General features: G+C 44.3%; 1 protein-coding gene across 3 annotated transcripts in view; it reads left to right on the top strand.

Annotated features, from left to right (window-relative positions):
- Positions 1-24,474, top strand: part of ADAP2 (ArfGAP with dual PH domains 2) — a 39,621-nt gene extending 15,147 nt beyond the window's left edge. For 2 of the 3 annotated variants that reach the window (XM_070044440.1, XM_030862124.3), the window contains exons 6-11: positions 5,914-6,060; positions 9,958-10,041; positions 13,324-13,386; positions 14,570-14,647; positions 15,361-15,589; positions 16,623-24,474. In XM_070044440.1, the coding sequence (XP_069900541.1) occupies positions 5,914-6,060; positions 9,958-10,041; positions 13,324-13,386; positions 14,570-14,647; positions 15,361-15,589; positions 16,623-16,657 (636 nt within the window). In that variant the 3' untranslated portion in view covers positions 16,658-24,474. The remainder of the gene's footprint in view (positions 1-5,913; positions 6,061-9,957; positions 10,042-13,323; positions 13,387-14,569; positions 14,648-15,360; positions 15,590-16,622) is intronic. The other variant, XM_070044439.1, reaches the window with a different exon arrangement.
- Positions 24,475-26,665: the final 2,191 nt, after the last annotated feature.

The following is a 26,665-nucleotide window of genomic DNA, read 5'->3' as shown; positions in this document are numbered from 1 at the left end:
ATCCAGTGGCAATAAGTTATATGAAGTAAAATAAAAGAGGGTGAAGAGTTAGAGCGTGGGGTAGAGGGAGGTGCTACCACAGGTGGTCAGGGGAGGCCTCTCTGATGACATTTGAGCAGAGAACTGAATAAATGTGAGTTATGTGGATTTGTGGGCGAAGGGTAGAAGAAGTAGAGGGAACAGTATGTACAGAAGCCCTGAGCATGGTCATGTGTGCTGATTAGAAAAGATGAGCCCTCTGAGAGGGTGCAGCCCTGGTCCCTGTCTAGGCAAGCAGAAGCCTGCATGGCGGTTCTCACTTGTACCTTCAGCCAGGGGCTTTTTGTTCAGTGCACAAACTGCCCAACCATGAGCCGTAGCTCTGGCTTGAGCTGGGAATGTATTTGGTGAGTCTGGAGGACATGAAGGAGGCCAGAGTGCCTGGTGCAGCGTGAGCAAGGAAAAAATGGGGCGAGATGAGCTCACATAGTGGAAGACTTCAGAGGCCGTAGGAAGACTTAGGATTTTTCTTTGGAAACAGCTTTATTGAAATATAAATTCACACACCATTGGATTCACCCATTTAAAGTGTATAATTAATAGCCTTCAGTATATTCATGGAGTTGTGCAACTATCACCACAATCAATTTTAGAACATTTTCATTACCCTAAAAAAAGAAACCCCACATGTGTTAGCTCTAGTTCTCCACTCCATTCCCCTCCCCCAGCCCTAGGCAACCACTGATCTACTTTCTAACTCTATAGATTTGCATATTCTGGACATTTCATACAAATGGAATCATACAATATGTGGTCTTTTTTTAAAAAAAATTTTGTTTATTTATTTATTTATTTTTGGCTGTGTTGGGTCTTCGTTGCTGCACACGGGCTTTTTGTAGTTGCGGCGAGCAGGGGCTACTCTTCGTTGCGGTACACGGGCTTCTCATTGCGGTGACTTCTCTTGTTGTGGAGCACGGGCTCTAGACACATGGGCTTCCGTAATTGCGGCTCATGGGCGCATGGGCTTAATTGCTCCACGGCATGTGGGATCTTCCCTGACCAAGGCTCGAACCCATGTCCCCTGAATTGGCAGGCAGGTTCTTAACCACTGCACCACCAGGGGAGCCCGTAATAGTTCTTTATATATTCTATACACAAGACCCTTATGGGATATATGATTTACAAAACATTTACATTCTTTTTTTAATATTCTTTTCTACTATGGTTTATCACAGAATATTTTTACAAAACATTTAGGCGTTTGGATTTTACTCTGCTGTTGGGAAGCCACAGGAGGGTTTTGAGTACAGAAGTGATCTGCTTTGACTAAAACTTTTGGAAAGGGGCACTCTGGCTGCTACCGGGGCGAGAATGGAGTTGGGGGTGGAGACGAGAATGGAGCAGTGGGGAGGTGAGGGTGGAAGCAGAGAAGCCAGTTAGGAAGCTGTTGCAATAATCCAAGCGAGGAATAATGGATTAGATAAGGATAATCGTGACGGAGCTGGTTAGAGTGGTCAGATTCTACGTGTATTTTGGAAATAGAGCCAATGGCATCTACTGAAGGATTGGACACGGAGTGTGAAAGTCAGCAGAATCAGGAATGATTCCCAGATTTTTGCCTTATGCAACTAGAAGTCTAGATTTGTCATTTGCTGAGATGGCAAAGACTTAGCTCCTTACGGGGATGATCAAGAGTTCCTTTCCCGTTTGAGATGCTTATTAGTCATACACATAGAGACTGAGAAAGAAGTTCTCAGAAGTTCTGAGTCTAGAGATTTGGGGAGAGTTTGGAGCTGGAGTCATCAGCACGTAAACTGGTTTAGCAACCGGACTGGCTGGAGTCACCTAAGCAGGGGGTGGGGGTGGATGAGAAAAGATGTCGGAGGACTGAGTATTTTAGTTATTTGTTGCTGAGTGACAGACACACCACCCTAAAACTTAGTCGCTCAAAACATCAGTCTATCGTGTCTCACAATCCTGTGGGTCAGGAATCTGAGCAGGCAGTGGCTGCTCCATTGTACTCAATGTGGCATCAGTGGGGTGGTTGGGCTGCGCCAGGAGACCCAGGAAGCCTTCGCTCACACGTCAGGCGCTTTGGCATCCTCCTTGTGCCTTCTCTGTGATCGTTCCTCATTCAGGAGTCCAGCTCAAGCTTTGTTGCAGCATGGCAGCCGGCTTTCCCCGAGCAAATGAGAATGCTGCCAGGCCTCTCAAAGGTTAGGCCAGGAACTGCCTTCTGTTGGTCAAAGCAAGTCATGCAACCAGCTCCAATTCAAGAGGAGGGGATATAGATTCCACCTCTTTATGGGTAGAGTGGCATGTGCAAACTAGGAGGGAAGGAATTGGAGAAGCCCATCTTTGGAGATTATCTATCACACTGAGCCCTGGGATATTCCAATATTTAGAGGAAAGATAAGAAGTTTCCAGCAAAGAGAATGTGAAGGAATGGCCAAGAAAGTAAGAGAAGGACAAGCTCTGAGCACTTTAGCCTTCATCTTACTCCATTTCCTACATGCAGAAATTACTATTTATGTCCCCTGTTGCTTTCCTGATGGACCAGAGCAATGCCAGAAGATCTGTCCAGTGTGGCCTCAGTCTGGGGCCAGATGAAAAATGATAGGGGATGAAGAGTATTAACCCTCCAAGAGAGAGTAGGGATTTCTTCTCAGTCTTCAGTTTAAATCACTGAAAAATATTGCAAGTACTAAAGGCAGGAAGAAAAAGTGCTGCTACAGAGTTAGGAGCAGGCATCGTACCCCAGTAGCTGTTGTGAGTTAGGATGTGAGTCTCATCCTTGGTTGGAAAAAGTTGATCTGTTTCTCAGTCCTAAGCCTGTTCGGTCTAAAGCAGTCTAAAAATAGAACCAGTTGCCTTTGTTCTTTTTTTATTTCTTTACCCAAATGGAAAAGTTTTAAATTATAAAGGTAACTCATTTTTATGTGAAAATTTTGGGTAATACAAAAAAGTGAAGTTTAAAGAAAGCAAAACTCAGAAGATATTTCAACATAGCAAAATATTAATACCCAGATCACATTTTTTTTAAACCCTAAAAATCAAGAAGAAAAAAACAATCCATTGGCAGAAGAGGCAAAGGAAATGGTTTGGTAGTTCACAGAAAAGGAAACCAAAATGCCTGATAAATACAGGAAAAGAAGCCCCATCTCTCTGGCAGTCAAGGAAATGAAAATTAAAATCACAATGAGATATACTATGTATCCACCAGAATGGCTAAAATTAAAAAGGTTGACAACACCAAGTGTTAACAAGGATATGGAGAAACTGGAACTCTTATTGCTGGTGGGACATAAAATGATACAACCTCTTTGGAAAACAATTTGGCAATTTCTAATAGAGTTACGTGTACACTTAACCATATAACCCAGCTTTTCCACTCCTAGGTATTTACAAAAACATATGTCCACAACAAAATTTGTCCACAAATCTTGTTCACAGAAGTTTTATTTGTAATAGCCAAAACCTGGAAGGTATCCAAATGTTCATCCACAAATAAATGAATTAAAAAATTGTAGTACATCCATAGAATGGAATATACCCAGCAATAAAAAGGGACAAGCTACTAATAAATGCAATAATGTGGATCAATCTAAAAACTATTGTTCTGAGCCAAAGAAGACTTATACGGGAGTATGTACTGTATAGTTCCATTTATATTCAATTTCAGAACAGACAAAACTATACCAATAGAAAGCAGATAAGTGATTGGGATTGGGTGGGGTGGGGATTGATGCAAAGGAGCAAAAGGAACTCTTTTAGGGTAATAGTGATGTTCTAGATCTTGATTGTGGTGGTGGTTACATGGGTATATACGCTTGTCAAAAAACTGCACTCTTAAAGTGAGTTCCATTTATTGCTTATAAATTATACCTCAATTAAGTTGAATAAGAGAAATTAACAATGAGATTCCATTTCAAACCCTTCATATTGGCAAAAATGTTAAAAAAAAACTGGCAGCATTGAGTGTTGGTGAGAATATGGGGAAAGGGGAAATCTTCTTTGTTATTGATGGAAATTTACTTCCGGTATGTACATTGGTGCAACCACTGTGGAGAGCCATTAGCAAAATAATTTGGCAGTTTTCAGTAAGTCAAAGATGTACACACTTGTGAGCTAGCAATTCCATTCCTAATCGTGACCTAGAGACACTCTCACAGGGGTATACCAGGGATACAAGCTGACAGCAGCAAAAAATCAGAAACAATCTCAGTATCTGTCAACAGGAACATAGATTGATAACTTTTGGTGTAGTCATTTACAAGAGCCAAGTAGATTGGTATATCTCAACATGGACAGAGATAAAACGTTGAGTGACAAAAGCAAGTTGTAGAATGATCCATATAATGTGATACCATTTATGTAAATTAAAGCCACATAAAACAGCACTATGTATTGTTCATGGGTATGTGTATGTGTGTATAAAAGTGTAAAAAGTGAACTAGAAAGATGAACATCAAACTCATGACAGTGATTGACTGTGGGGAGTGGAGGAGGGGAAAGGGACAGGGTAAGTAGTAATTAAAGGGATTTTGGCTTTATTAGTAATGTTGTATTTTTTAAACAAATTTCCTTTTGGGGAACGATATTGACAAAATTAAATACACTTTTTTTGTATTTTTAGTATTTTTCATAGTAAATATTTTAAAAGGAAAGTCGTACATTAATCTTTCAAGAAAACCATTGTGAAGAGTGTTGTTGTAAATCTGTCCATACTTCTTACGTACGTGCAAATAAACATATATACATATAGTTTATGTACATTATATATATACTATATGCATATAGTATATGCATATATATGTGTATATAATTTTTACATTAATAGGTTCCTACTATACATCCCGTTCTGGGACTTGGTATTTCTCACACATGGATATCATGGACATTGTTTCATATTAGTAATATTGATTTAAATTTTCCTTTAAAAAATTCTGTGATATTTTATTGTGTGGATATGCCATGATTTATTTATTTAACCCATTATCATTGATGGACATTTCAATAATTTCTTCTTCTTTTTTATTTTTTTACTGTTATAAGCAACATGGCAGTAAACATCTTTTGATATATGTTTGCATAGTAATGCAATTACTTCCTCAGATAGATTCTTAGATGTGAAATTGTGGGTCAAAGCAAAACACTCAACATTTTAGTAAATATGACCAAATTTCCCTCTAGAGAAGACTGTCCACTAGAACTTTCTTCAGTGACGGAAATTTTCTCTGTTTGCACCTGTCCAGTACCCTAGCCACTAGCCACAGGTGGTCGCTGAGCACTTGAAATGGGACTACGTGTGACTAAGGAACTAAAGTCTTAATTTTATTTAGTTTTAATTTTAATAGCTGCATGTGGGTAACAGCTATTATGGGACTAGAGCGTTGGTATCATTTTTCTCTCTTATCAGTTATGAAAGGAAGCACTTGTTTCCCCTTTGCCTTCTTAGCATCAGTGAGGGCTCGAATTGTGTTCAGACCCTGAGAACAGAGTGGAGGGTGAGAGGGCGTGCCCTGAGGCCCCCACAGCTGCTTTTATCTGTTTGTTTAATCTATTTTATTTGTTTGCCTTCCATGGATATTTGTTTCAAATTCTTTTTTTTTTTTTTGGCTACACGGCCTGCGGGATCTTAGTTCCCCAACCAGGGATCAGACCTGTGCCCCTTGCAGTGGAAGCACCAAGTCTTAAGCACTGGACCTCCAGGGAATTCCTGATGATTCGTTTCAGAAAAAATTCTATGGCTAAACATTTTGAAAAGTTCTAAGTTAAGGTCTTTCCAAGCCCCGTTTCAGCCCAGAGAGGCCAATCTGATTAAGCAGAGTTCCACACGGGTCATCTGTTTGCAGTTAAGTCTCCCTGGCGAACGTGATGAGAAGTCACCCTGCTGACTGTCAGCATCTTAAGTATCTGCTTCCTCTCTTTTAGGGTAAAGAGCCCAAAGCTGTCATCAGCATCAAGGACTTGAATGCCACCTTCCAGACAGAGAAGATAGGGAACCCCCATGGGCTGCAGATCACCTACCGAAGAGAGGGCCACATCAGGAACCTGTTTGTGTATCACGAGAGCGGGAAGGTGAGAGCCTCCAGCTCGCTGACCCCCTTGCACAGCAGCCTCCTGAGATCTGCTGCTACTGTTCACCTTAACCTATTGTCACTTTTTATTTTTTTTTGGCCACACCACGGAGATCTTCGAAGATCACCACGGGGATCTTCGTTCCCCAACCAGGGCCCACGGCAGTGAAAGCACCGAGTCCTAACCACTGGAATGCCAGGGAATTCCCTATTGTCGCTCTCTAGTTGGAGACAGAGGTACAAGTAAAGCAGAGCGAGATCAGGGAGAGCAACCTGGTGGGTACCAGGGGTGCGTCTGGATGGTGCACAACCGTCAAGGGGCATCCACTTAGCAGAAGGGACTATGCCCAGGGCTGGCAAGTCAGGTGGGGCCGGAGATTCCAAATATGGGAGGAGGAATGGATCAAAGCCTGGGCAGCGCGCACTCCACGGCCTTGCTTCTCAGAGTTTGGCCCAGCACCAACAGCATTAGCCATGACCTGCGAGCTTCTTAGAACTAGAGTCTCGGGCCCACCCGGACCTACCGAATTAGAAGCTGCATTTTAACAGGATCCCCAGGTGATCCTTGTGCGCACTGAAGTTTGGGGAAAACACCACTTAAAGGTCCAGGAAATGGACTCCATCAGAGAAAAGCAGGCCAATAGTACAGGTTCAAGAGAATAAGCTGGGTCCAAATGAGCAGGGTCATGTGACCGGGCAAGGGTCAGAGATGCTAAGTCGAGGTGAGGAGGGGCAAAGGTGGAGGCTGACATTTTGTGAGTTTCTTTTTAATTCTGTGCCAGGTGCTCTTCTTGGCAGTCACTATACGTCATTTCTTAATCTTCAGATCAACCCTGGAAATGTTTTATCCCCGTGTTACAGAGGCATGGGCATGTTAAATAATTTGCTCAAAGTCACGTAGCCAATGGTTCCTGAGCCCTGCACCCATTTCACCTCCCCAAGTGCCTCTGCTGGAGGAAGGACCCTTGGCAGCAGGAGCCAGGAACCAGATACAGGGACTCGATCTTCCCATAAGGCCCTAGCGCTGGGCTGGTGACCATGGATCACCCTCCCAGCAGGCTTCACGCTCCCTCCACATTCTGGGCTGACTTCCTGGTGTGGTCTGAAGAGCTGGGTTTGGAGTCAGAAGCTGGGGCTCTGGTTCTGCCACTCCCAGCTGTGTTATTAGGGCAGGTTCCTTCCCTCCCTAAGTCTGCTTGTTTATGGTTGATAACGTCCACCTCCCAGAGGGGTTTTGAGAGTTGAGTGACCATGAACCACGAACGTGAAAGCATCTCATTACGGTGAAGTGCACTGTAAACATTAGTTGCTACTGTAATTTGTTCATGATTGTGGAAGCTGCAGAAGAAGACAAACTCTTGTGAGTCATTTCACATCTGTGTCGTTTATGCATTCACGAATTCACTCTTTCGGTAAATCCTTATCGCACTCCTCCCCGCAATGTGCACAGCACTGGGGTGTGTAGTGAGTGGGGCAGAGCCATGAGTGGGATTCTGGGATCTCAGAGTCTCGGGAGGCAGATAGGGAAATAGGCACTGATGATGCTGTGTGAGGATGGGCTGGAGACCGTGTTAGGGACACACAGGAGACATTTAAGTAGCCTAGTCTGGGGGGTGGGTGGGCTGGAAGGGGACAGTCAAAAAAGGCTTTCCAGAGGAAGGAGCATCTACTTAAGAATTGTGTGAATATGCTGAAAAGGAGAACACTCAAACCAGCTTAGCTTAAACAGGACATGAATAGGAAAGATATAGGAGTGTTTATTTATTTCAAGGGCCAGTAGTATGGCTTGGCCTCCTGAGAGATTAGAATCAGGAGCTGTGGTGTGTGTGTGTGTGTGTTTAAGAGAGAGAGAGAGAGAGAGAGAGAGAATACACTCTAACAGCAACACATTGTTCTGTAAAACCAGGAGTGCGAGTAATGTCTCTCTTGTTTGTTTCTCTAAATTCAACGATCTCATTCCCCAAATTGCCAAGAAATCTATTATCAGTCATATTTCTCGGCTCCCTCCCTTGGCTTTACTAGAATCTTGGGACTTATGCAGTGTGGGAGACATGGAGGAGATGCCTGGTTTTCAGTCCACATTGGGCTCACTGCTGTAGTCCCACGTCCAGACTGGCTGGATACCAGTGGCTACCCCTCCACCCGCGCGAAAGCTACGAGGACTTTTGCTGCAGTGCCCAAGGTCTCGGACAATTACGGTACCTGGCTCCCTACAACTGACCCAGTTGTAGAGCTACCGGGAACCTGGTTCTGGCCGGTCTCCTCTTTCCCTGGATGCCTCAGCTTCTCCCTTAGATGGGCATAAATGGGAGTGGGGGGGGGGATGCTCAAACTCATGCCCACAGGAGCCAGGTGGGCAATTGAAAAGTAAAGTGGACAGCCTTAAGGCTGTGGCAAACAGGAACACCTGTATAGAGGACTGAAACAGACAGAACTTCAGGAGCCAAACAAACCTGTCTGCAGGTTGGATTTTGCCCCGGAGCCACCAGTTTGTGACCAAAGAGCCCTTCCAAAGTGGAGGCCTAGGTGGGTCTTTCATGGGATGGTCCCATTCCCTTAGTGCCTGAGCCTCTAGAAGTTTCTTAACACCCAGGACAGGAGAGCTCCGAACTCAGGAATACGGGGCCAGCAAGGTTGACCTGCAAGAGAGAAAGGGTAATGATGTTTCATACCTTTGAAACCAAATTCAAATGAATTTCTCAATCACCGTATTACATCTAAGTGCAGCACAGCCGCTATTTGAACAAGTCTTTCAGCTAGCTCCCCCAATTCCAAATTCCTGGGAGAAAGAATCTGATAGGCCCTGTCCAGCCTCTGCATTTGTCCAGTTGCTGTGGTCAAGAGTGGGTAGAATCATAGCAGCAAGCGTGGCTGCAACTGTGGGTGAGTGGTGTGTGCCTGAGAATGGGTGGGGCAGTTCTCATAGAATCAGGGCTTGCGTGGAGCAGAAATCTATTGCAATATCTAAACTCACCCTCAGGATGAGTAGAATGTTCTAGGTAAAAGGTGTGTCGGGGGTGAGGGCAGAGAGTTGGGTGAGGCTGAGTGTTTCAGGAAAAGGTAATAGCATGTGTTGGGATGGGGTTGGGGGGAGGCGGGGCAGGGATTGCAATGGTTTTGTAGGGAAGGAGCTCAGAGGGCAAAGAACTTAGACTGTCTTCCTGAGAGTAGTGGAGAGGACTCTAAGCTAGACTCCATTAGATTTGCAATTCGAAAATCACTCTGGCTGCCATAAGGAGGCCTGAAAGGAGAGTGGCAGAGCAGAGGCAGAGCCAGCTGGGTAAAGTGAGAGACGATGGTGGGCACTGCCGAGGGAGGTGTTCTCCCAGAGGGACACAGAAGGTCCAAGCCAGCTTTAGCCCAAGTTGCACTCCAGGTGATGGGCATCCGCATTGGAGGAGCATCCCCAGGTGCACCAGCCCCCACATGAAAGCCAGTCTTTGGCCTCTGAGGACCCTTGCTTCTCAAAGTGTGTCCCAATGACCAGCGTCATATCACCTGAGAGCTCGTTAGGAATGCAGAATCTCAGGCCCCACCCCAAACCCACTGAATACAAATCTGCGTTTTAATGAGATCCTCAGGTGATTCACACACACATTAGAAAGAGCCAAGCACTGTCCTAGGCCCTTGCATAACTCCTATGTGGTCCGCCTTGGTCCTTTCCCATGGCTCTGGGGATCTCCCTGTCAGTGGCTTCCCACTTGCTCAGGTGATGCCCCTGGGCTCGGGCACTGTCCTCCCAGATGCCTGTGAACAGCCCACAGGCCCCTGAGTGGGACTGGGGGTGCGTGCATGTGCCCAGACCTGAAGGTCCAGCTGGCTTCTTGCCTCCAGCCTCAACTCCCCCACTACTCTGTCTCATTGGCTGTCCATCTGTCCTTTGTATTTTTCTCTGCAGGAGATAGTGGACTGGTTCAATGCCCTCCGTGCAGCCCGTCTCCAATACCTAAAAATGGCCTTTCCTGAGCTCCCGGAGCCTGAGGTGAGCTAAATGTGGACCCCAACTTCCACATCTCCTCTCTGCCATCTCCTTTGCTTCTTGTCTGCTGACCTCGAAGACACTCAGAGGCCAGCCTCAGTTTGTTTGCAGGAAAGACCTTGAGATTTGGGGTTGGGGACCTCAGTGGGAAACCAAAAGCTTTCTCCTGGGGAGTCTGGGGGTTATGGCCTCACCCCTGGCAAGGTAGCCTCCAAAAAGTGGGTCAGGCTGTCCCCTTCGGGATGCATGGCTACCACCCACAGTGTCAAGGGGCTCAGGATTTGAGCATCTCTCTCTCACCCCTTCTCCCACTAAAATGCACGAATGGTCCCTCACATACTGCTTATACAGTGCTTTCGAGCCCATTGTATCTTGTAATCCCTTTTATCTAGTAATCCCTTGCAGCCAGCAGTTAGGTGAGCGTGATTATTCCCATTTCACTGATGAGAAACTGAGTCCCAGGAAGGTCAAGTGCATAACCAAAGGTGTTCTTCACATTCGAACATTCCCCCCTTTACCCTTTCATATTCTGGTATAAGGAAGGTAGTGGGATCTTTCCCATTATCGTTCTAACGGGAACAGTCTGCCTTTCATGGCCTAGGTAGTGGGGAGCCTGAGAACTTCATCTGATTGTCCTCAGATGTCTGGAGCATCCATCTACATCTCTCAGGCTTGGCTGGGGAAGCTGTATAGTGGGCTGGAGGATGCTGCCCTGAGCCAGGAGGCCTAGGCTCTTGTGGACGTTCTGCTGCTAACTTGCTGTGTGACCACTGCGGGTTGAGTCACCTCTCTGTGCATCTGTTCCCACATCTGTAAGATGGTGCTTGGTCTGGGTCATCTTCAGGGTCCCTTCCAACCCTGAGGTGCCGTACTCTGGTCCCTGTCTTAGGCCTGCTCTAGGAGGATTTTGTAAGAGATAGGGGTGGAGAGACCATGTTAGTCCTGGGACTTCTTTTCCTTTTAATATTTATTTATTTAATTAATTTATTTTCTTTCTTTCTTTCTTTTTTTTTTTTTGCTGCGTCGGGTCTTCATTGCAGCACTCGGGATCTTTGCTGAGGCATGAGGGATCTTTTCGGTGCGGTGCGTGGGCTCTTTTTTGTGGCGCACGGGCTTCTTTCTAGTTGTGGCGTGCGGGTTTTCTCTCTCTAGTTGTGGCGCATGGGTTCCAGGGCGCATGGGCTCTGTAGTTTGCAGCACATGGACTCTCTCGTTGAGGCGCACGAGCTCAGTAGTTGTGGCCTGCGGGCTTAGCTGCCTTGCGGCATGTGGGATCTTAGTTCCCCCACCAGGGATCGAACCCAGGTCCCCTGCGTTGGCAGGCAAATTCTCTACCACTGGACCACCGGGGAAGTCGCAGTCTTGGAACTTTCTTAATCCCAACTGTTAGACCCTCCTTGGAAGCCTAAGTGTTCCTTAATGCCCAAGATTGCAGGGAGCAAAGTGTCTGGAACAGGGGTCCATTCCAGACCCAGTGATGCACTGAGGTGGCAATTCTCTAGGAGCAGTTCCAGCTAGACCCGGCTCAGGGCCCTCCCGGTCTGCAGAGTCAGCACCGGAGCTGGTGACTGCCTGCTTCCGTGGGCGGGGCGCTGGGGGTGCTGACTGCTGGCTGGAGAGGATGGAGGACAAAGTGCAGATGCCCAGCCTCATTTGTCTGGGCCGGCTCTCCAACTCTGCTGACCCCTGCGGAGGAAACTGGTCTTTGGCCAACATCCTCAATGCCCTCTTGCCTCCCTCATCCACCATTGTTACCCCTTATCCACTCCCAGTTTCCTCCCCGCCCACCTCTCTCCCCATCTTTCTTCCCCCCATGTCTACGTATGACGTGAGGTCCTGGGCAACCACCCATGCCTGGCTTGAGCTCAGGGATCCAGATGCTGGAAACCTGGGGAGCCCAAGCGGGGTTGTGGTCCTATGATAAGAAAACGCATGAACCCAAAGTCAGAGAAGCTGACGTGTTACGTAGGACAAGTCCCTTCACCTCTCTGAGCCCCAGTTTACTCATCTGTCACCATGAGGACAATCCCTGCCTCCAGGGCTGCCGTCAGTCCAGTGAGCAGGGTGTCTAAGGTACAGTGAACAGAACCCCATCCACGTGCTTTTTCTTCTTCTTCCATTGGCTTCCCGAGGCCTAGACTCCCCCTGCTGTGGCTCCAGTTCAGACGACTGAGCTGTCAGGACTTCTCTTCTCTCCAAATGAAGGAATTAAAGCCTACAGAATGCATTTTAGGGAAAGGGGAGTGTTGTCCTTTATATATTCGTTTTGAGCTCACGATTTTCTCCCTTTCAGACTTTCCACTCCTATTCCCAGATGTCATGTCTGCTTCGTCCCTGCCCTGGGCTCAGGCTCTGGAGAACCCCTGTGTTTTCAGAAACCTGGGCTGTCACTTGAAACTCTAGACTTGCCAGTTGACACCCTGGAGCATAGGAGACCAGCATCAATCCCTGGAAGCTTCTCTGAGCATAGGATGGCAAGTTGGAAGGGATCCTGCAGATCACCTAGGCCAGTATCCTTATTACATAGTGGGAAATAGGCCCAGAGAGGCATAAGGTCTTACCAAGGTAACACAGCTGGTTGAGGTCAGACCTGGAGCTAGAACTCAGGTCTCTTGACTCCTAGTCCAGAGCTTTCTCTACTTGCCCACCCTGCCATCACCTCCTATGGCCCTGGGTCAGAATCCCCACCAATGACCAGGTCTTGGCCAAGGGCCTGATCAGAGGGTTCTGCCGTGTTTATACTTTAGCATCATAGAGTAGCGGTAGGGGTACCACTAGTGTCTGTATGGTGTCCATCGCCTCTAGATGTGAAAGCTCTTCATCCTACCAATGACGTGTCTTTGAGAAAATCCACAACCACTTCTCTGAGGCCTGGTTTGTTCATATATACAACGAAGATGATAATATCCACCTCACAGTGTGGTTGAGAATTACGCACAGAGCCTGACACACAGTAGATCCTCAGAATACGCCCACCTGACACCAGGAGGGTCTCCTCAGAGCCTTGCCTGTGTCCTTCTCCTGGAGTTGCTGAAGGAATCCCTAAACTAAGCCTTGAAACTAAGACTTGGCTGTGCTGGTAAGCTCTGCAGACATCTGGGGTGCTGTTGTCTGGCTCTGTTGAAATGTTAATGTTGCGTCCATACCAAATATAACCCCCTGAACCACGCGTACACATCCTTCCCCATTCCAAACTTCCCCTTTTTTGGGGAGCCAAGTTCGGTGGGGACCCTCGGGCTCCTGGGTGTGAGGCAGGGGTGTCAGTGTGTGTCTTTCTTCCCCCAGCTTGTGCCCCTCATCACCAGGAACTACCTCAAGCAAGGCTTCATGGAAAAAACTGGTCCAAAGGTATATCCTCCACTCGCGGGGAGACTTTCGTGGCCCCTGTCCCAGTGGGCAGTAGGGCAGAATTTGGGAGGTGGGAAAATGGGGAACCAGGGGCAGAGAGGAGGGAGGAAGGGGAAGTAAATGGATGTTTGTGAGTTCCGGGGCTGGAGGATCAAGTGGAGACCAGGTGGCTGGAGTGTGGTCCAGCATGGCTGAGGTGCTTCTCCCTGTAATTGGGCATCCTCCCGCTTTATCAACATCACCATTAGCTTCTGTCTTCTTAACACCATCTAACTGATCTTACTCTTGGGAAAGCATAGCTGAAAAGGGACTCCTTGGGGGACAGCTTTTGACTTTCCAGAACCCTTGTGTGTTCTGTGCTGGGGCCCTACCAGGACTGTTCAAGTGACGCAGGGACTAGTGATCAGTCTGAGAGAACACACCTATATATACCCATGCTTGGGTGCCCAGCTGCATGCTGGTGGGGCAAGGCTCAAAGTCAGAAGATGGAGATGGTAGGGGGTTGTGACGGGCGGAAGCAGGGAAGGGAGGAGGGAAAGGGAGAAGGAAGGGAAAAGCAGAGGAGCTCCCTAAAAAAGAACCCCAAAGCGACAGCATTCCAGTGCGTTGTGTTTTTTGTTTGTTTGTTTGTTTGTTTTAAGATGTAATATGCTGACAGGATGCTTGTTAAGATGCCAGTCAGTGAAAGGTGTTAGGCAATCAGGGTAAAGAAAGCCTCGGGCAGCTGGAAAACTTGTAAAAGGGTTGCAGGTTCTCTTCCTTCACCAGCTGGTAGCACCGCCCTCCCCGTGGCTCTGGCCAGGGGCTTTCCTTCCCCTGACCTAGGATAGAATTCGGCCAAGGCCAGCACTTTCAGAAGCGCTGAGCGTAGCCACTTCTGATTTCCCAGCTTCCTTTTTCTGAGACTTCTTGTCCACAGCCTGAGAAAGGGGTAAAATGCTTCTTCCAACCCACACAGGCAGCACCTGGAGGCAGCAGGGCGAAGCTGGGGCTGGGGGAGGGGGTGGGATGGGTGGGGGAGAGATGGGGCGGAGCCTGCAGAGCTCTAGGCCTGGGGAGGGGTGCTGGGGTGTGCGACTGCGGGGCTGGGACCCGCCGGCTCCCTCGGCCTGGCCTAGGATGGCCCTCTGACCTCTGTCCCCACCGCCTGGCCGAGCCTGGTACGAGGTTTCCTTTTTTGCAGCAGCGAGAGCCTTTCAAGAAAAGGTGGTTTGCCCTGGATCCCCAGGAGCGGAGGCTGCTCTATTACAAGAACCCGCTGGTAAGAGCCACTGCCAGCCCCACCGCTGTGCACCTGCAGGCGGAGGTGGGGTCAGTGCTGGTCGGGAACCATGGGGAAGCGACAGGGCTGGAGAAACCCAGCCAGAGGCACACCTCCATCGTCACCTGTCTCTAAGTCAGTCTGTGCATGGAGCTGTGCTCTCCCTCACCTTCAGGAAGTCCTTTATGTGTGTCCAAATTGCTGCCAATGTATCAGTAGCTAAGACAGATGTTTCCCGGCAGGACTCTCTTCCAACCGGAGACTGTGGGGTGTAGCAGTTGGGAGTGAGGGCGCTAGAACTCGGCTGTCTGGGCTCCAGTTCCAGCCCTGCCACCTTTAGGGGTGCGCTCTGGGCAGAGCACTCAGCACTCTGTGCCTCAGTTTCCTCCCCCAGAAAATAGGCTTTATAACACTGCCCTCCTCAGAGGTTGCCGTGAGGATGGTCACATGAGTTACTATGTGTAAAGTCCTTGAATTCATGGTGCAGAGTTAACTCTCTGTAAATATTAAGTACCATTTAAACAGATGCCGTGTGTGATGTCTTTTATGGTTTGAGGCTTTTAAATTCTGGGTCCCATCTAGCCGAAATCCCCAGCAGAAGCCCCACCCAACACACACACCTCTTACTAAAATGGACCTGGGGGGCTGTCAGGCCTGCAGGTGGCCCTCAGCCCCAGCTGTGGCCTCTGACGACCTGTGTCTTCTATTTTCAGGACGCCTTTGAGCAGGGCCAGGTATTTCTGGGGAGCGATGAGCAGGGGTACCAGGTGTATGAGGACCTGCCTAAGGGCATCCGAGGGAATCGCTGGAAAGCCGGCATCACCGTCGTCACCCCGCAGCGGAGATTCATCTTCACCTGCCCCAGCGAGAAGGAGCAGCGCGAATGGACGGAGAGCCTTCGGGATGTCCTCTCCCGCCCCCTGACGCCCCTCAACCTCCTCAGTAAGATGCAGGGCTTGTTCCTTTGGCTGAGGGCAGCAGGCAGAAAGGGGCTTCTTCACTTGGGTTCAGCTGTGAGCCCTGAAACTGGGGTCACGGCTCCCGACTGCCCTCTTTCCATTTTCTTCTCTTCCTGCCAAAGAAAAGTTCAGACAGTGCACAGTATTGCCAGGGAACCCTCTCTGTGCACGCTTAGTTCCTCTATCAGGAGCCTTTCTCTAGCCACGTCCGGAGGAGTTTCGCTCTAGCAGAGCTGTCACTTAGATCCGCTTTTCTGCCCTGCTCAGTCCAAGAGCCTAGCAGCCTCTCTGTCCCTCCACCCTCTGCCCCTGAGTCCCTTTTCTCATGAGAAAACTCTGGCCTGTTATTAAGGTCACAGCGCTGGGCAGCTCCTGGGATTTTGGACTGCTCCCCGCTCATAGAGGGAAGGCTATTTTTAGGACTCTTCTTTTCTCTGGGTCCTTTCATGTGTCTGCCCCTCTCCTGTTCTTCCCCTTCACCCCAGATGTGTCACAAGCAGGCTTCCCCATCTGCAGACAGCCCTGTGAAAGGAGGGGAGACATTCTGAGCCAGAGCAGGAAACTTCTGGCCCAGGGCCTGGCTTCTGGGACACCAAGGAGAAGTTCTTTGTTTGGAAAAGTACAGTCTGAGCAAGTGACCCCACACAGCCCCTTTGGAGAAACCCTTGTACCCTTTGAGTCTGACCAGGATAAACACAAACTTGCTTCACTTTCCGAAATCCCAAGGCCAAAGAGCCTCAGAAATGGGCTCGGAAGTTGTTAGTGAGGCAGCTGGTGCTTTTTTCCTCTGGGGGCCTGTGTGTCTGAGTCTCTGTTTTTCTCTGTTTCTGTGTCTGACTCTCTGCTTTTCTCTCCTTCTCTGGCGTGTGTGTCCCCTCTGTCTGTCACCTTTTCAGTCTGTTTTTTATTCCGGTTCCCTCTATCATCGTCCCCCTGTCCCCCTGCTGTCCCTGCCCTCCAGTGGGACTGCATTGGCATGGCCACGCCCCCCAGCCCTCTTCTTGTTCCCCTTGCAGCTGCATCAACAGAGAGTGGCTACAGCAGCAGGTGACCCACTGGCCAGCCAGCGCACCTGGTGGGAAGGAGAAGTTTTCACCTTGGCCTTGGGGGCCCCTCAGGAGTGCCCCACAGTCGGCAGCTATCAAGGGCTGTGAACTCTGCCGCAAAGACCGAAGCTTTGGCCTTTATCTGCCGGCTCTCTGGGCTTCCCCGCTACCCAGCTCTGGGGGTCTGAGGATCTGGTAAATGTCCTCAGGGCCCAGGACATCTGAAATGAAGGCATTGCAATGGAAAGGCACCCACAGCATCGCACAAGTGGCATGCTTGCTGAAAACAAGAACAGCAACAACAAAAAGTTAAATCTGAACCTAACCATGAGGAAACAATCAGACGAGTCCACATGAGAGAAATTCTGCAAAATAACTGGCTGGGCTCTTTGAGAATGTCAGTATCATGAAAGATCAAGTAGTCTGGATCTAGGTTAGAGAAGACTAAAGAGACATAGCAACAAAATGCAGTTCATGATTCTTGATTGGATCCTGGATTTAAAAAAAACAGTTATAAAGGAAATCATTGAGATAACTGGGGATATTTGAATATGGATGTATATTAGCTAGTAATACTGTAACATGGTGATGATTTTCTGTATTTGTGTAGGAGGATACTCCTGATCTCAGGGAGTATGTGCTGAGGTGTTCAGGGGTAAAATGTAATCACGTCTACAACTGACTTAAACGGTTCGGCAAAAAATGTGTATGTGTACATGTGTACATATAGAGTATATACATAGATATAGTGTGTGTGCATTTATGTATGAAAGATAGGAAGTGCGGGTGTATACACACACACGTATACACGGGGAGAGAGAGAAAGCGGGCCACTGTGCAAAATGTTAGCAACTGATGAATCTAGATGAAGTATAGCTGGATGTTCATTGTCTAATTCATGTAAATTTTCTATAGGTTTGAAAGTTTTCAAATTTAAAAGTTGGGGAAAATTTTTTTTTTAATCCACTTTTCACTCTTCGAAAGTAGTGGGTTTTCTACATGAATCAAAAATGTTCCTGGGGGAGTTCTACCTTTGTGCACATTTTAGAAGAAATAAAAGCCCAGATAAAGGCTTCCCTGGTGGTGCAGTGGTTGAGAATCCTCCTGCCAATGCAGGGGACATGGGTTCGAGCCCTGGTCTGGGAAGATGCCACATGCCGTGGAGCAACTCAGCCCATGCGCCACAACTACTGAGCCTACACTCTAGAGCCCACGAGCCACAACTGCTGAGCCTGCGCGCCTAGAGGCTCTGCTCTGTAACAAGAGAAGCCACTGCAATGAGAAGCCCACGCACCACAACAAAGAGTAGCCCCCGCTCGCCACAACTAGAGAAAGCCCGTGGGCAGCAACGAAGACCCAGTGCAGCCAAAACTAAATACATTAAAAAAAAAAAAGCCCAGATAATACAAACTAAAAAACCAATGTCCCCATTGACCATCTGTGCACTCTGGAAGGAAAGAAGGAAGCTGAGAAGGCAACTCAGCTGGACCCCAGGACAGAGAGCTCTCCAGCCCGAATGCCGGGTCTGGCCCTGCCACTAATGAGACTGCTGGAAAACTCACTTCCCCACCTCTGTGCCTTGGTTTTTCTCTTTCAAATGAGGAAGTTGTACTAACTACTGAAATTCAATGGAAGCAACAAGTATTTTTGAGCACCTCCCAGGGGCCAGGCTGTGTGCCGAGCCCTGGGAACAGGCAGGAACCAGATGACGTGGTCCCCGCTGTCAGAGATTTCAGCCTGCTGGAAGGCAGCCTGTACATGGGGCAGGACAATGAGACCAGTGTTCCGAAAGGGGAAGTGGGGCTGCTGTGAGATGTGTGGCAATAGGGTTCACCCTAACTGACGGGAAGAGGGGAGACTCCTTCCTCTCCAGAAGATGACGTTGAAGTTGAAACCTTAAATTGTTTAGAGGTTAGTCAAAGGGAAGATGACCAGGAAAACACTCTAGGTTGAGGGAAGAAAATGTTCAGAGGCTCTCAGGTGGGAAAGAGGAACTGAAAGAAATCTCAAGTGGCTGAAGTGTTAGAGAAATGGATCCCCCAGGTCTCTGCCCCGTGATTCTTCGTCCGTTCGAGTGACGTGGAGAGAGACATTGAGTGTTTTCATTTCAGTGGAGACCCAGAGGGTTGGGAGGGTCTTTAAGACAGTCTCTGCTCTTTATGGGATTTTCCTTTGATCCCCCAATCAGAGGACAAGCAACGTCATCGGGGTGTCTTTCCTGAGGCTTCCTGACTGCCCAGATGAAGACGTGGTTGCTTTCTCTTCTGGCTCCTGAAGCACCTTGAAAATGTTTTTCAGCACCTGCTGGGTTGTATATTAAGGGTCGATCTACTCGTCTGCCTTTTTTTTTTTTTTTTTAACATGACCCATGAGCTCTGTTGACTGTACTCTGTTAAGTTCTGAGAATGACAAAATCAGTAAAGGCATAGTTCCACCTTCAAGGAACTTATAGTCCAGAGAGGAAGAAAGAGAAGTAAACAGGCAATAACAAAACAACTTGAAGAGGCAAACTGGCATTCTTAGGAGTCCCTCAGCGGGGCAGAGCACAGACACAAGAGATGGAGACAAAGTCCCAGTGAAATGGAATGTCTGGTTTTGGTTGGTTTCTGAGGCCTAGCTGAATCTGTCTTTGGGTTGCCCAAGGATACTTCTGTACTCTTACATTAAATCCTCTTCTCCCTTTTGACTTATTAGTACAAGGAGATTTCTGTTACTTGAATCGGTCCTGACTAATGAAGTTCTCCAAAAGAGGTAATATCTATGCTGAGTCCTGTAGAAGGTACTTGGGTTGGGGTGGGGTGGTGGGGAGACAGAGTGTGTACAAAGGCCCAGAGACAAGAGAGAACATGGCCTGTTCTGGAAATTACAAATAATTGAATATGGCTAGAGCACAGATTGTTGGGGGCAGGAGGGGGCTCAGCTTCCAATAATGATGGAGGAGCTCATATCAGAACAACCATTCCACAGATAACAATTAGAAACTCTGTACAGATTGTAACAAAAATTATCTGGAGGCCTTGGAAAATAACCTAAAGCATGCAGAGAGGAGTTGGCACTAGGAAGCAAGGAATGGCAGGGGTGAGTTTCTCATTTTTTCGCTTTTCACCTGATGGCAGGCCCCAGTCAGTGCCTCAGAGGGCACTAAAATTCTGATGGAAACCTGCAGTCTTACTGGTTGAAAAATAGAGGACAGAGTTTAGGGCAACTTTAGCAGCAGGGAAGTCTTGGAGAAGAGGGCTACTGAAGGGGAGCCCTGAATTCTACTATCTGCCTGCTCTCTGGAGGAACATAACAGAATCCAGATGTTTGACATTCATAATATCAGGATGCAACCCTAAATTAGTAGACATATGAAGAAACAAGAAAATAACAATTGTACTCAAGAGAAAAAAAATCAATCAGTGGAAACTGATTCCAAGATGCCCCAGATATTGGAATTAGGCAAGAATTTTAAAGCAGCTATTATACCTATGCTCAACAAGTAAAGGAAAATATGATCATAATGAATATACGGATATGACATTTCAATGGAGACATAGAAACTATAAAAAAGAACCAAATGGAAATTCTAGAACTAAAAAATACAATATGTGAAAGAAAAATTCAGCTCAACAGTAAATTGGAAATGACTGATAGTCAGTGAACTTGAAAATATATCTATGGTAATTATCCATTCTGAAAAACAGGGGGAAGTAAAGGATTGAAGAAGTAAAAAGAGAGGACTTCCCTGGCAGTGCAGTGGTTGGGACTCTGAGCTTCCACTGTAGGAGATGTGGGTTTGATCCCTTGTCAGGGAACTAAGATCCCACATGCCATGTGGCATGACCAAAATTTTAAAAAAGAAGAAGAAGTAAAAAGAAAACCTCAAAAGCTCTAATTTACATGTTATTGGGGTCCCAGAAAGAGAGAAGAGAGAGGTATTGGGGCAGAAGAAAATATTCCAAAATATATTGATTGAAATGTTATTAACTTTGGTGAAAAACATGTAGAGACTCAAGAAGCTTGGCAAACTTCAAGTGTTTAGAATAAATACAAAGAAAACTACATTCAGGTACATTACTGCCAACCTGCTGAAAACCAAAGATAAAGAACAGATTTTGAAAGCAGCCAGAGAAAAATGATACATTACATACAAGGAAATGTTGTTTCTTATCAGAAACAAAGAAAAAAAAATGAATGGACTTCCCTGGTGGTTCAGTGGTCAAGACTCTGAGCTTCCACTGCAGGGGGCGCAGGTTTGATCCCTGGTCGGGAAACTAAGATCCACGTGCTGGGTGGGGCAGCCAAAAATAAAACCCCAAAGCAAAACCAAAACAGAAACAAAGGAGGCCAGAAGGTGGAAAGACCTCTTTAAAGCGCTAAAAGAAAAAAAAAAGTCAGAACTCTAGAGAAAATATCTTTCAAGAATAAAGGATATGTAGATCTATATCTATCTGTAGAGAGAGCAAACAAAAAAAAAACCTTCAGAAAAAGAATAAAGGCAAAATATCACTGAATTGTACACTTAAAAATGATTAAAATGGTAAACTTTATATTTTACCCCCCCAAAAAAGTGCAAAAGGCAGATTTTATTCTTAGGCAAACAAAAAAGGCAAAAGGCAGATTTTATTCAAAGGCAAACAAAAAAAGATATTTCTGGATAAAGATAATTGTACGTTTCTGACAGAACTGCAGTATAAGAAATACTAAAGAAAGTTCTTTGGGGTAAAAGAAAATGATACGAAACAGAAACTCTGATCTTTAGGAAGCAATAAAGTGTAATGGAAATGGTAAAGATATAAGTAAATATAAGACTGCCTATCTAAAGCAAGAATTACATGTGTTATGGTTTATACCATCGATAGAGATAATGTATATGACAACTACAGCATGAAGGCCTGGAGTAAATGGAACTCTACACTTTCAAGCTTCTTATATTTTACATGAAGTGGTACAAAATTAGGTCTACATAGATTGTGAAAATTCAAGGATGTATACTGTAATCCTTAAAACAACCACTAAAGGTATAATGCAAAGAGGTATAGCTAAAAAGCTAACAAGGAAATTAAAACAGAATTTTAAAAAGCATTTGGTTAACCCAGAAGAAGGCAAGAAAGGAAGACAAAATGAATATGAAATAGATGAGACAAACTGAAAATAAAGAACAAAAAGGAGACCTTACCATATCAATAATTACATTAAATATTAGTGGATTAAACATTTAAATTAAAATGCAAGATTGTCAGAGTGGATAAGGAAGCATGACCCAATTGCATGATGTTAAAAAGACATTTTAAATCTAAAGACATAGGTAGATTGAAGTTATAAGTGTGGAGAAACATATACCATGCAGACAGTAACAATAAGAAGGCTGGAGAGGCTATACGGAGATCAGATAAAGTATTTTTTCAAGACAAGGAGTAATATCAGAGATAAAGAGTGATGTTTCATAACAATAAAAGGTGTAATGCATCAAAAGACACAACAATCATAGATGTGTATGTGCCTAATACTACATCTCCAAGGTATGTGAAGCCGAAATGGACAAAATTTAAGGGAGAAATAGACAACCATGAATCAAAAAAGAAATCACATGGGAAGTTAGAAAGATTTATAACTGAATGATAATAAAAATAAATGTCAAAATTGAAATGATGCAGCTAGGGCACTAATTAAAGGGAAAGGCGTAAGAATCAATGACCTACGGCTGTACTGTCTAATATGGTAACAGTAGCCACACGTTGCCACTGAAGATTGAAATGTGATTAATACAACCAAGGAAATGAATTTTTAATTTTACTTCATTTTATCTAATTTAAAATAATTTAAATTTAAAATAAAAAACTGGGGGAGTTCCCTGGTGTCTAGTGGTTAGGATTCTGCACTTTCACTGCCATGGCCCAGGTTCAATCCCTGGTCAGGGAACTGACATCCTGCAAGCTGTGCTGTGCGGCCAAAATTTAAAAAAAAAAAAAGTAAAAAATAAAATTAAAAACTGGAGCAGTGTAAGATACTTTTTCTTCAAACACAACTTAGTTGTTTTGGTAAGACGTATTTTAATTTAACCATTGCAGTGCATAAGATATTTATTATTTCAGTTGTGGAAAAAAATTTAATGATGAGGAAAAGACTAAAAACTAAATTTTATAAAAATTGAAGTATCTTCAGTTAAACTGCCAAACAATTACCTGTAGAATACGATGTTTTTTCCTAATAATGTCAAAGATCAGCTGATTCAAAATGTGAAAACAGGCACTTTTCTTTAGTTTTAGGTGAGTTGTGTAATACAAGACTAACAATGAATAATTTGGGTAAGTTTTGTTTCAAAGGACTTTTAAATTTATGAGGAAATATCAATCCACTGCCTAAAAATCAAACTGATGGTGTAGATATTTTTGAATCTTTTACATCTGTAAGAGAAGAATTTCAGGTAGATATGGAAAACCTAATTTTTATTGTGACAGATGGTTCTTTAGCTATGTTCGGTCAAAAATTCAAATACTGAAATTTTAAAATAAGAGGCTGATGATTCTCTTATGATTTTGTTCCATTGTATGACACAAAGTAAAAATATTTATGTTCAGTTTTCTGAAACAGACTATGAAAACTGTCATGGATACAGTTGTTAAAATTGTTCAGCATGTACATGAAAATGCCAGTCTATAGAACTGTTGAAAGAAATGGAAGACAATTCAGTGATCTCGTATTCTTTGCCAATGCTTTTGGTTGAGTTCTGGACAAGTTTTACAATTATTTAGTGTACTCTTAATTTCAACTCAAGATTTTCTTGAAACCATAGGAATGCTTGCAAAATAGTCGATAATCAAAGACCTAAGGCAGTGTGATTATGTTTTCTCACTGATATCCCACTGCATATGAATGAGCTAATTTTGAAACTCTAAGGAAAGGTTAATTCGTGACTTAGCTAAGCAGTTACAAGAATTTATGTTGCGATGAAAACATTTAATAATACAAATCAATAGTAACAATTTTATACACTTTTCTAACATGAATCAATATGCAGAACACTTTAATTATAATCAGTAGTAACATGTAAATTGTCCAAAAATACTATAAGAAAAATTTGCAGGACACTTTATTGATATTGAAGTTGCTCTTAAATTTATGCACTATCCCTTTGAAATAATACTGAGTTTACACTAGAGTTCATGAATTTATTCAACTTGGAGAGGCACAGTTTTCAAACTAATATGCTTTTGCTTTAAAAGAGTTAAATCAATTTTCCCCAAAAGATGAAACAGTTTTGTCAATACAATGTGATATAAATGGTTTGTTTTCTTATTGTTGAGTTTTGAGAGTTCTTTGTGGATTCTGGATACTAGTCCTTTGACAGATATAGGATTTGCAAATATTTTCCTCCAATCTGTAGCTTTTCATTCTTTTAACAGTGCCAGTGTAGCCTTTTTTAAGTCAAGACATTGAGGTCAGGGTTTGTGACTTCCTTCGTTTAATGATGATTTTTGTTGGTGACAAGGTTTGGCATTAAAAATATGTTTTGGCTTATATTTGGGTGTTTTGAGTTCATATAAAGTAGAGTGGAAATAAGGGTGATGTATGTCTTGTGAAAATTAATAAAGGGAAACCTCACTAAACTGGAGTCAGGAGGCCAGAAGGGGGAAGCTCTATCATGTACATACCACTCCACATCAATACAGATCCTAATAGGAAGAGAAGTACCTTGCATCTCCAGCAGGAAGTGACACTACTTTACTTCTGCCAGCAGGAGGAAGAAAAAATTTTTTCCTCGCCTGGCAATAGCTCAGCCAATAAAAAGCCACTGTACTTCAAACTCCCAATTTCCTCCAAAGGACCTTTTGTTTCTAGAAGCCCCTCCCAACGTCCCCTTCTTCTCTATAAAAGAGTTTCCTGTCCTTTGCTTAACTGGACTCGCATGTGGCTCACCATAGTTCCATGTCCTGAATTGCAATTCTTTGCTGCTCCCAAATAAACCCGTTTTCCTGGTAAAATTAACTGGTTGTTTAATTATTTTAGGTTAGCAGTTTACTGACTTCTGTCTTCCCCTGACAAAATATGCTTTGTCCCTTAAGGAATCCAATGAGAGCAAAGCAAAGAAAGGAGCACTGATAGAATATATTAATGGCAGTTGCACACAAACTCCTTTCCCATCTAACTTAGCATTAGAACTCAGCATCACAGGAACGTGTATTAACACATCTACTTGAATTTAACAATGATGTCAGATTCTATGATAGAAAATGAGTCTGATTTGATGGGTTTGACTATGAGAACTGGCACCTCCAGTTAGATTCTGTCGCCCATACTTTGCATGTATTGAATGAGCTAAATTTGCAGCTCCAAACTTTTGAAGGAAATATATTTCAAGCACTTGAGACAAAAGTACCTTTCCCAAAAAAATTAAATTAACAAAGGTGTATTTAAATGAACAATATTCTAATTTTCCTAGCCCTTTCTGAGTATATCAGGTTAAACAAAATGCCTCTAAGTAAGAGTAACTGGTATAACTGATAGTAATTTGATAAACCTTGGTAAAGTCTTTTTAGCCTACCTCACAGAAAATAAGAAAGTGGATAATTCTAATGACTTTTGCAACGCAGGTGGTTGCAAATTCTCTGCTTTCAACAAAAAATAAAGGAAAATCTAATCAGGTTGTCAGCTGAGAGATTATTAAAAATAATTTCTGGTGATGAATCACTAATTTTTTTTGCATATATAGATACAGTCATTCCTCAGTATCTGCATGGGATGAGTTCCAGGACCCCCGTGGATAACTCAACTTCCTGATGGATGCTCAACTTCCTGATATGAAATGGCATTCCATGCAAGGTATGAATTTATGATTGAATTTATGGATATGGAAACTGCTGATACAGAGGGCTGACTATATTTCAGAAAGTATTCAATAAAATGTGTGGTATTTTGTCATCTATTTATATATGTGAACAAGGTTTTTCAGCATTAGCATTTATTAAAAAAATAGAAATAGAATTTATTATTGAACCTTGTCTAATTCTAGTGTTAAGTAATGTTCATCACTCATGTAACTCAATAGCAAAACCTCCCACAAATAATCCAATTAAAAAATGGGCAGAAGACCTATATACTTGCGTATGTGTGCATATATATATATATATATATATATATATGAATGTTATTCTGCCAAAAAAAGAAAAAGAAAAAGAAGAAGAAAATCCTACCTTTTGTGACAACATGGATGGAGCTTGAGGGCATTATGCTAAGGGAAGTAAGTCAGACAGGGAAAGACAAATACTGTATGATCTCACTTAAGTGTGGAATCTAAAAAAGTTGAGTTCATAGAAATAGAGGGTAGAATGGTGGTAGCCATGGGCTGGGAGTAGGGGATATGGGGAGATGTTAGTCAAAGGGTAAAAACTTCCAGTTATATAATGAATAAATTCTGGGGAACTAATGTAAAACATGGTGATTATAGTTAACAATACTGTATTGTATACTTGCAAGTTGCTAAGAAAGTAACTCTTAAGTGTTCTCACTGTAAAAAACAAAAGTAATTATGTGACATGATGGAGGTGTTAATTAACCTTATTGTGGTAAGCATTTTGCAAAATACACATATATCAAATCATCGAATCATACACAATGTTAAATGTCAGTTATATCTCAATAAAGCTGCAGTGGGCAAGTAATGTTCATCCACAGATAAATGTGTTTTTAAAAGAAGATGGACCATCCATCTCATGAAGAGCTTTAATTCCGATAAAAATGTACTTTTTGTTTAACAATTATTTATATAAATTTACAATATTTTTTGTTTTGATTGATAGTAATAATTGCAATGATAATTCAATCCAGGAGAAAAATTTAACGAGAGACTTTTGGTCACAGGAAGTAAAAAAGAGGGACTTCCGTGGAGTTCCAGTGGTTAAGACTCCCTGCGGGTTCGACCCCTGGTCAGGGGAAGCAGGGCCAAAGAAGTAAAAAGGTTGAAAATTCAATATATGTACATATTTTTGTTGCAGAAAATTATAACAAAGTGACGAAAGTGATCACAAAGT

Source organism: Globicephala melas, chromosome 20 (assembly GCF_963455315.2).
Source record: "Globicephala melas chromosome 20, mGloMel1.2, whole genome shotgun sequence".
NCBI lineage: Eukaryota > Metazoa > Chordata > Mammalia > Artiodactyla > Delphinidae > Globicephala > Globicephala melas.
This window is presented reverse-complemented; position numbering and strand designations above follow the sequence as displayed.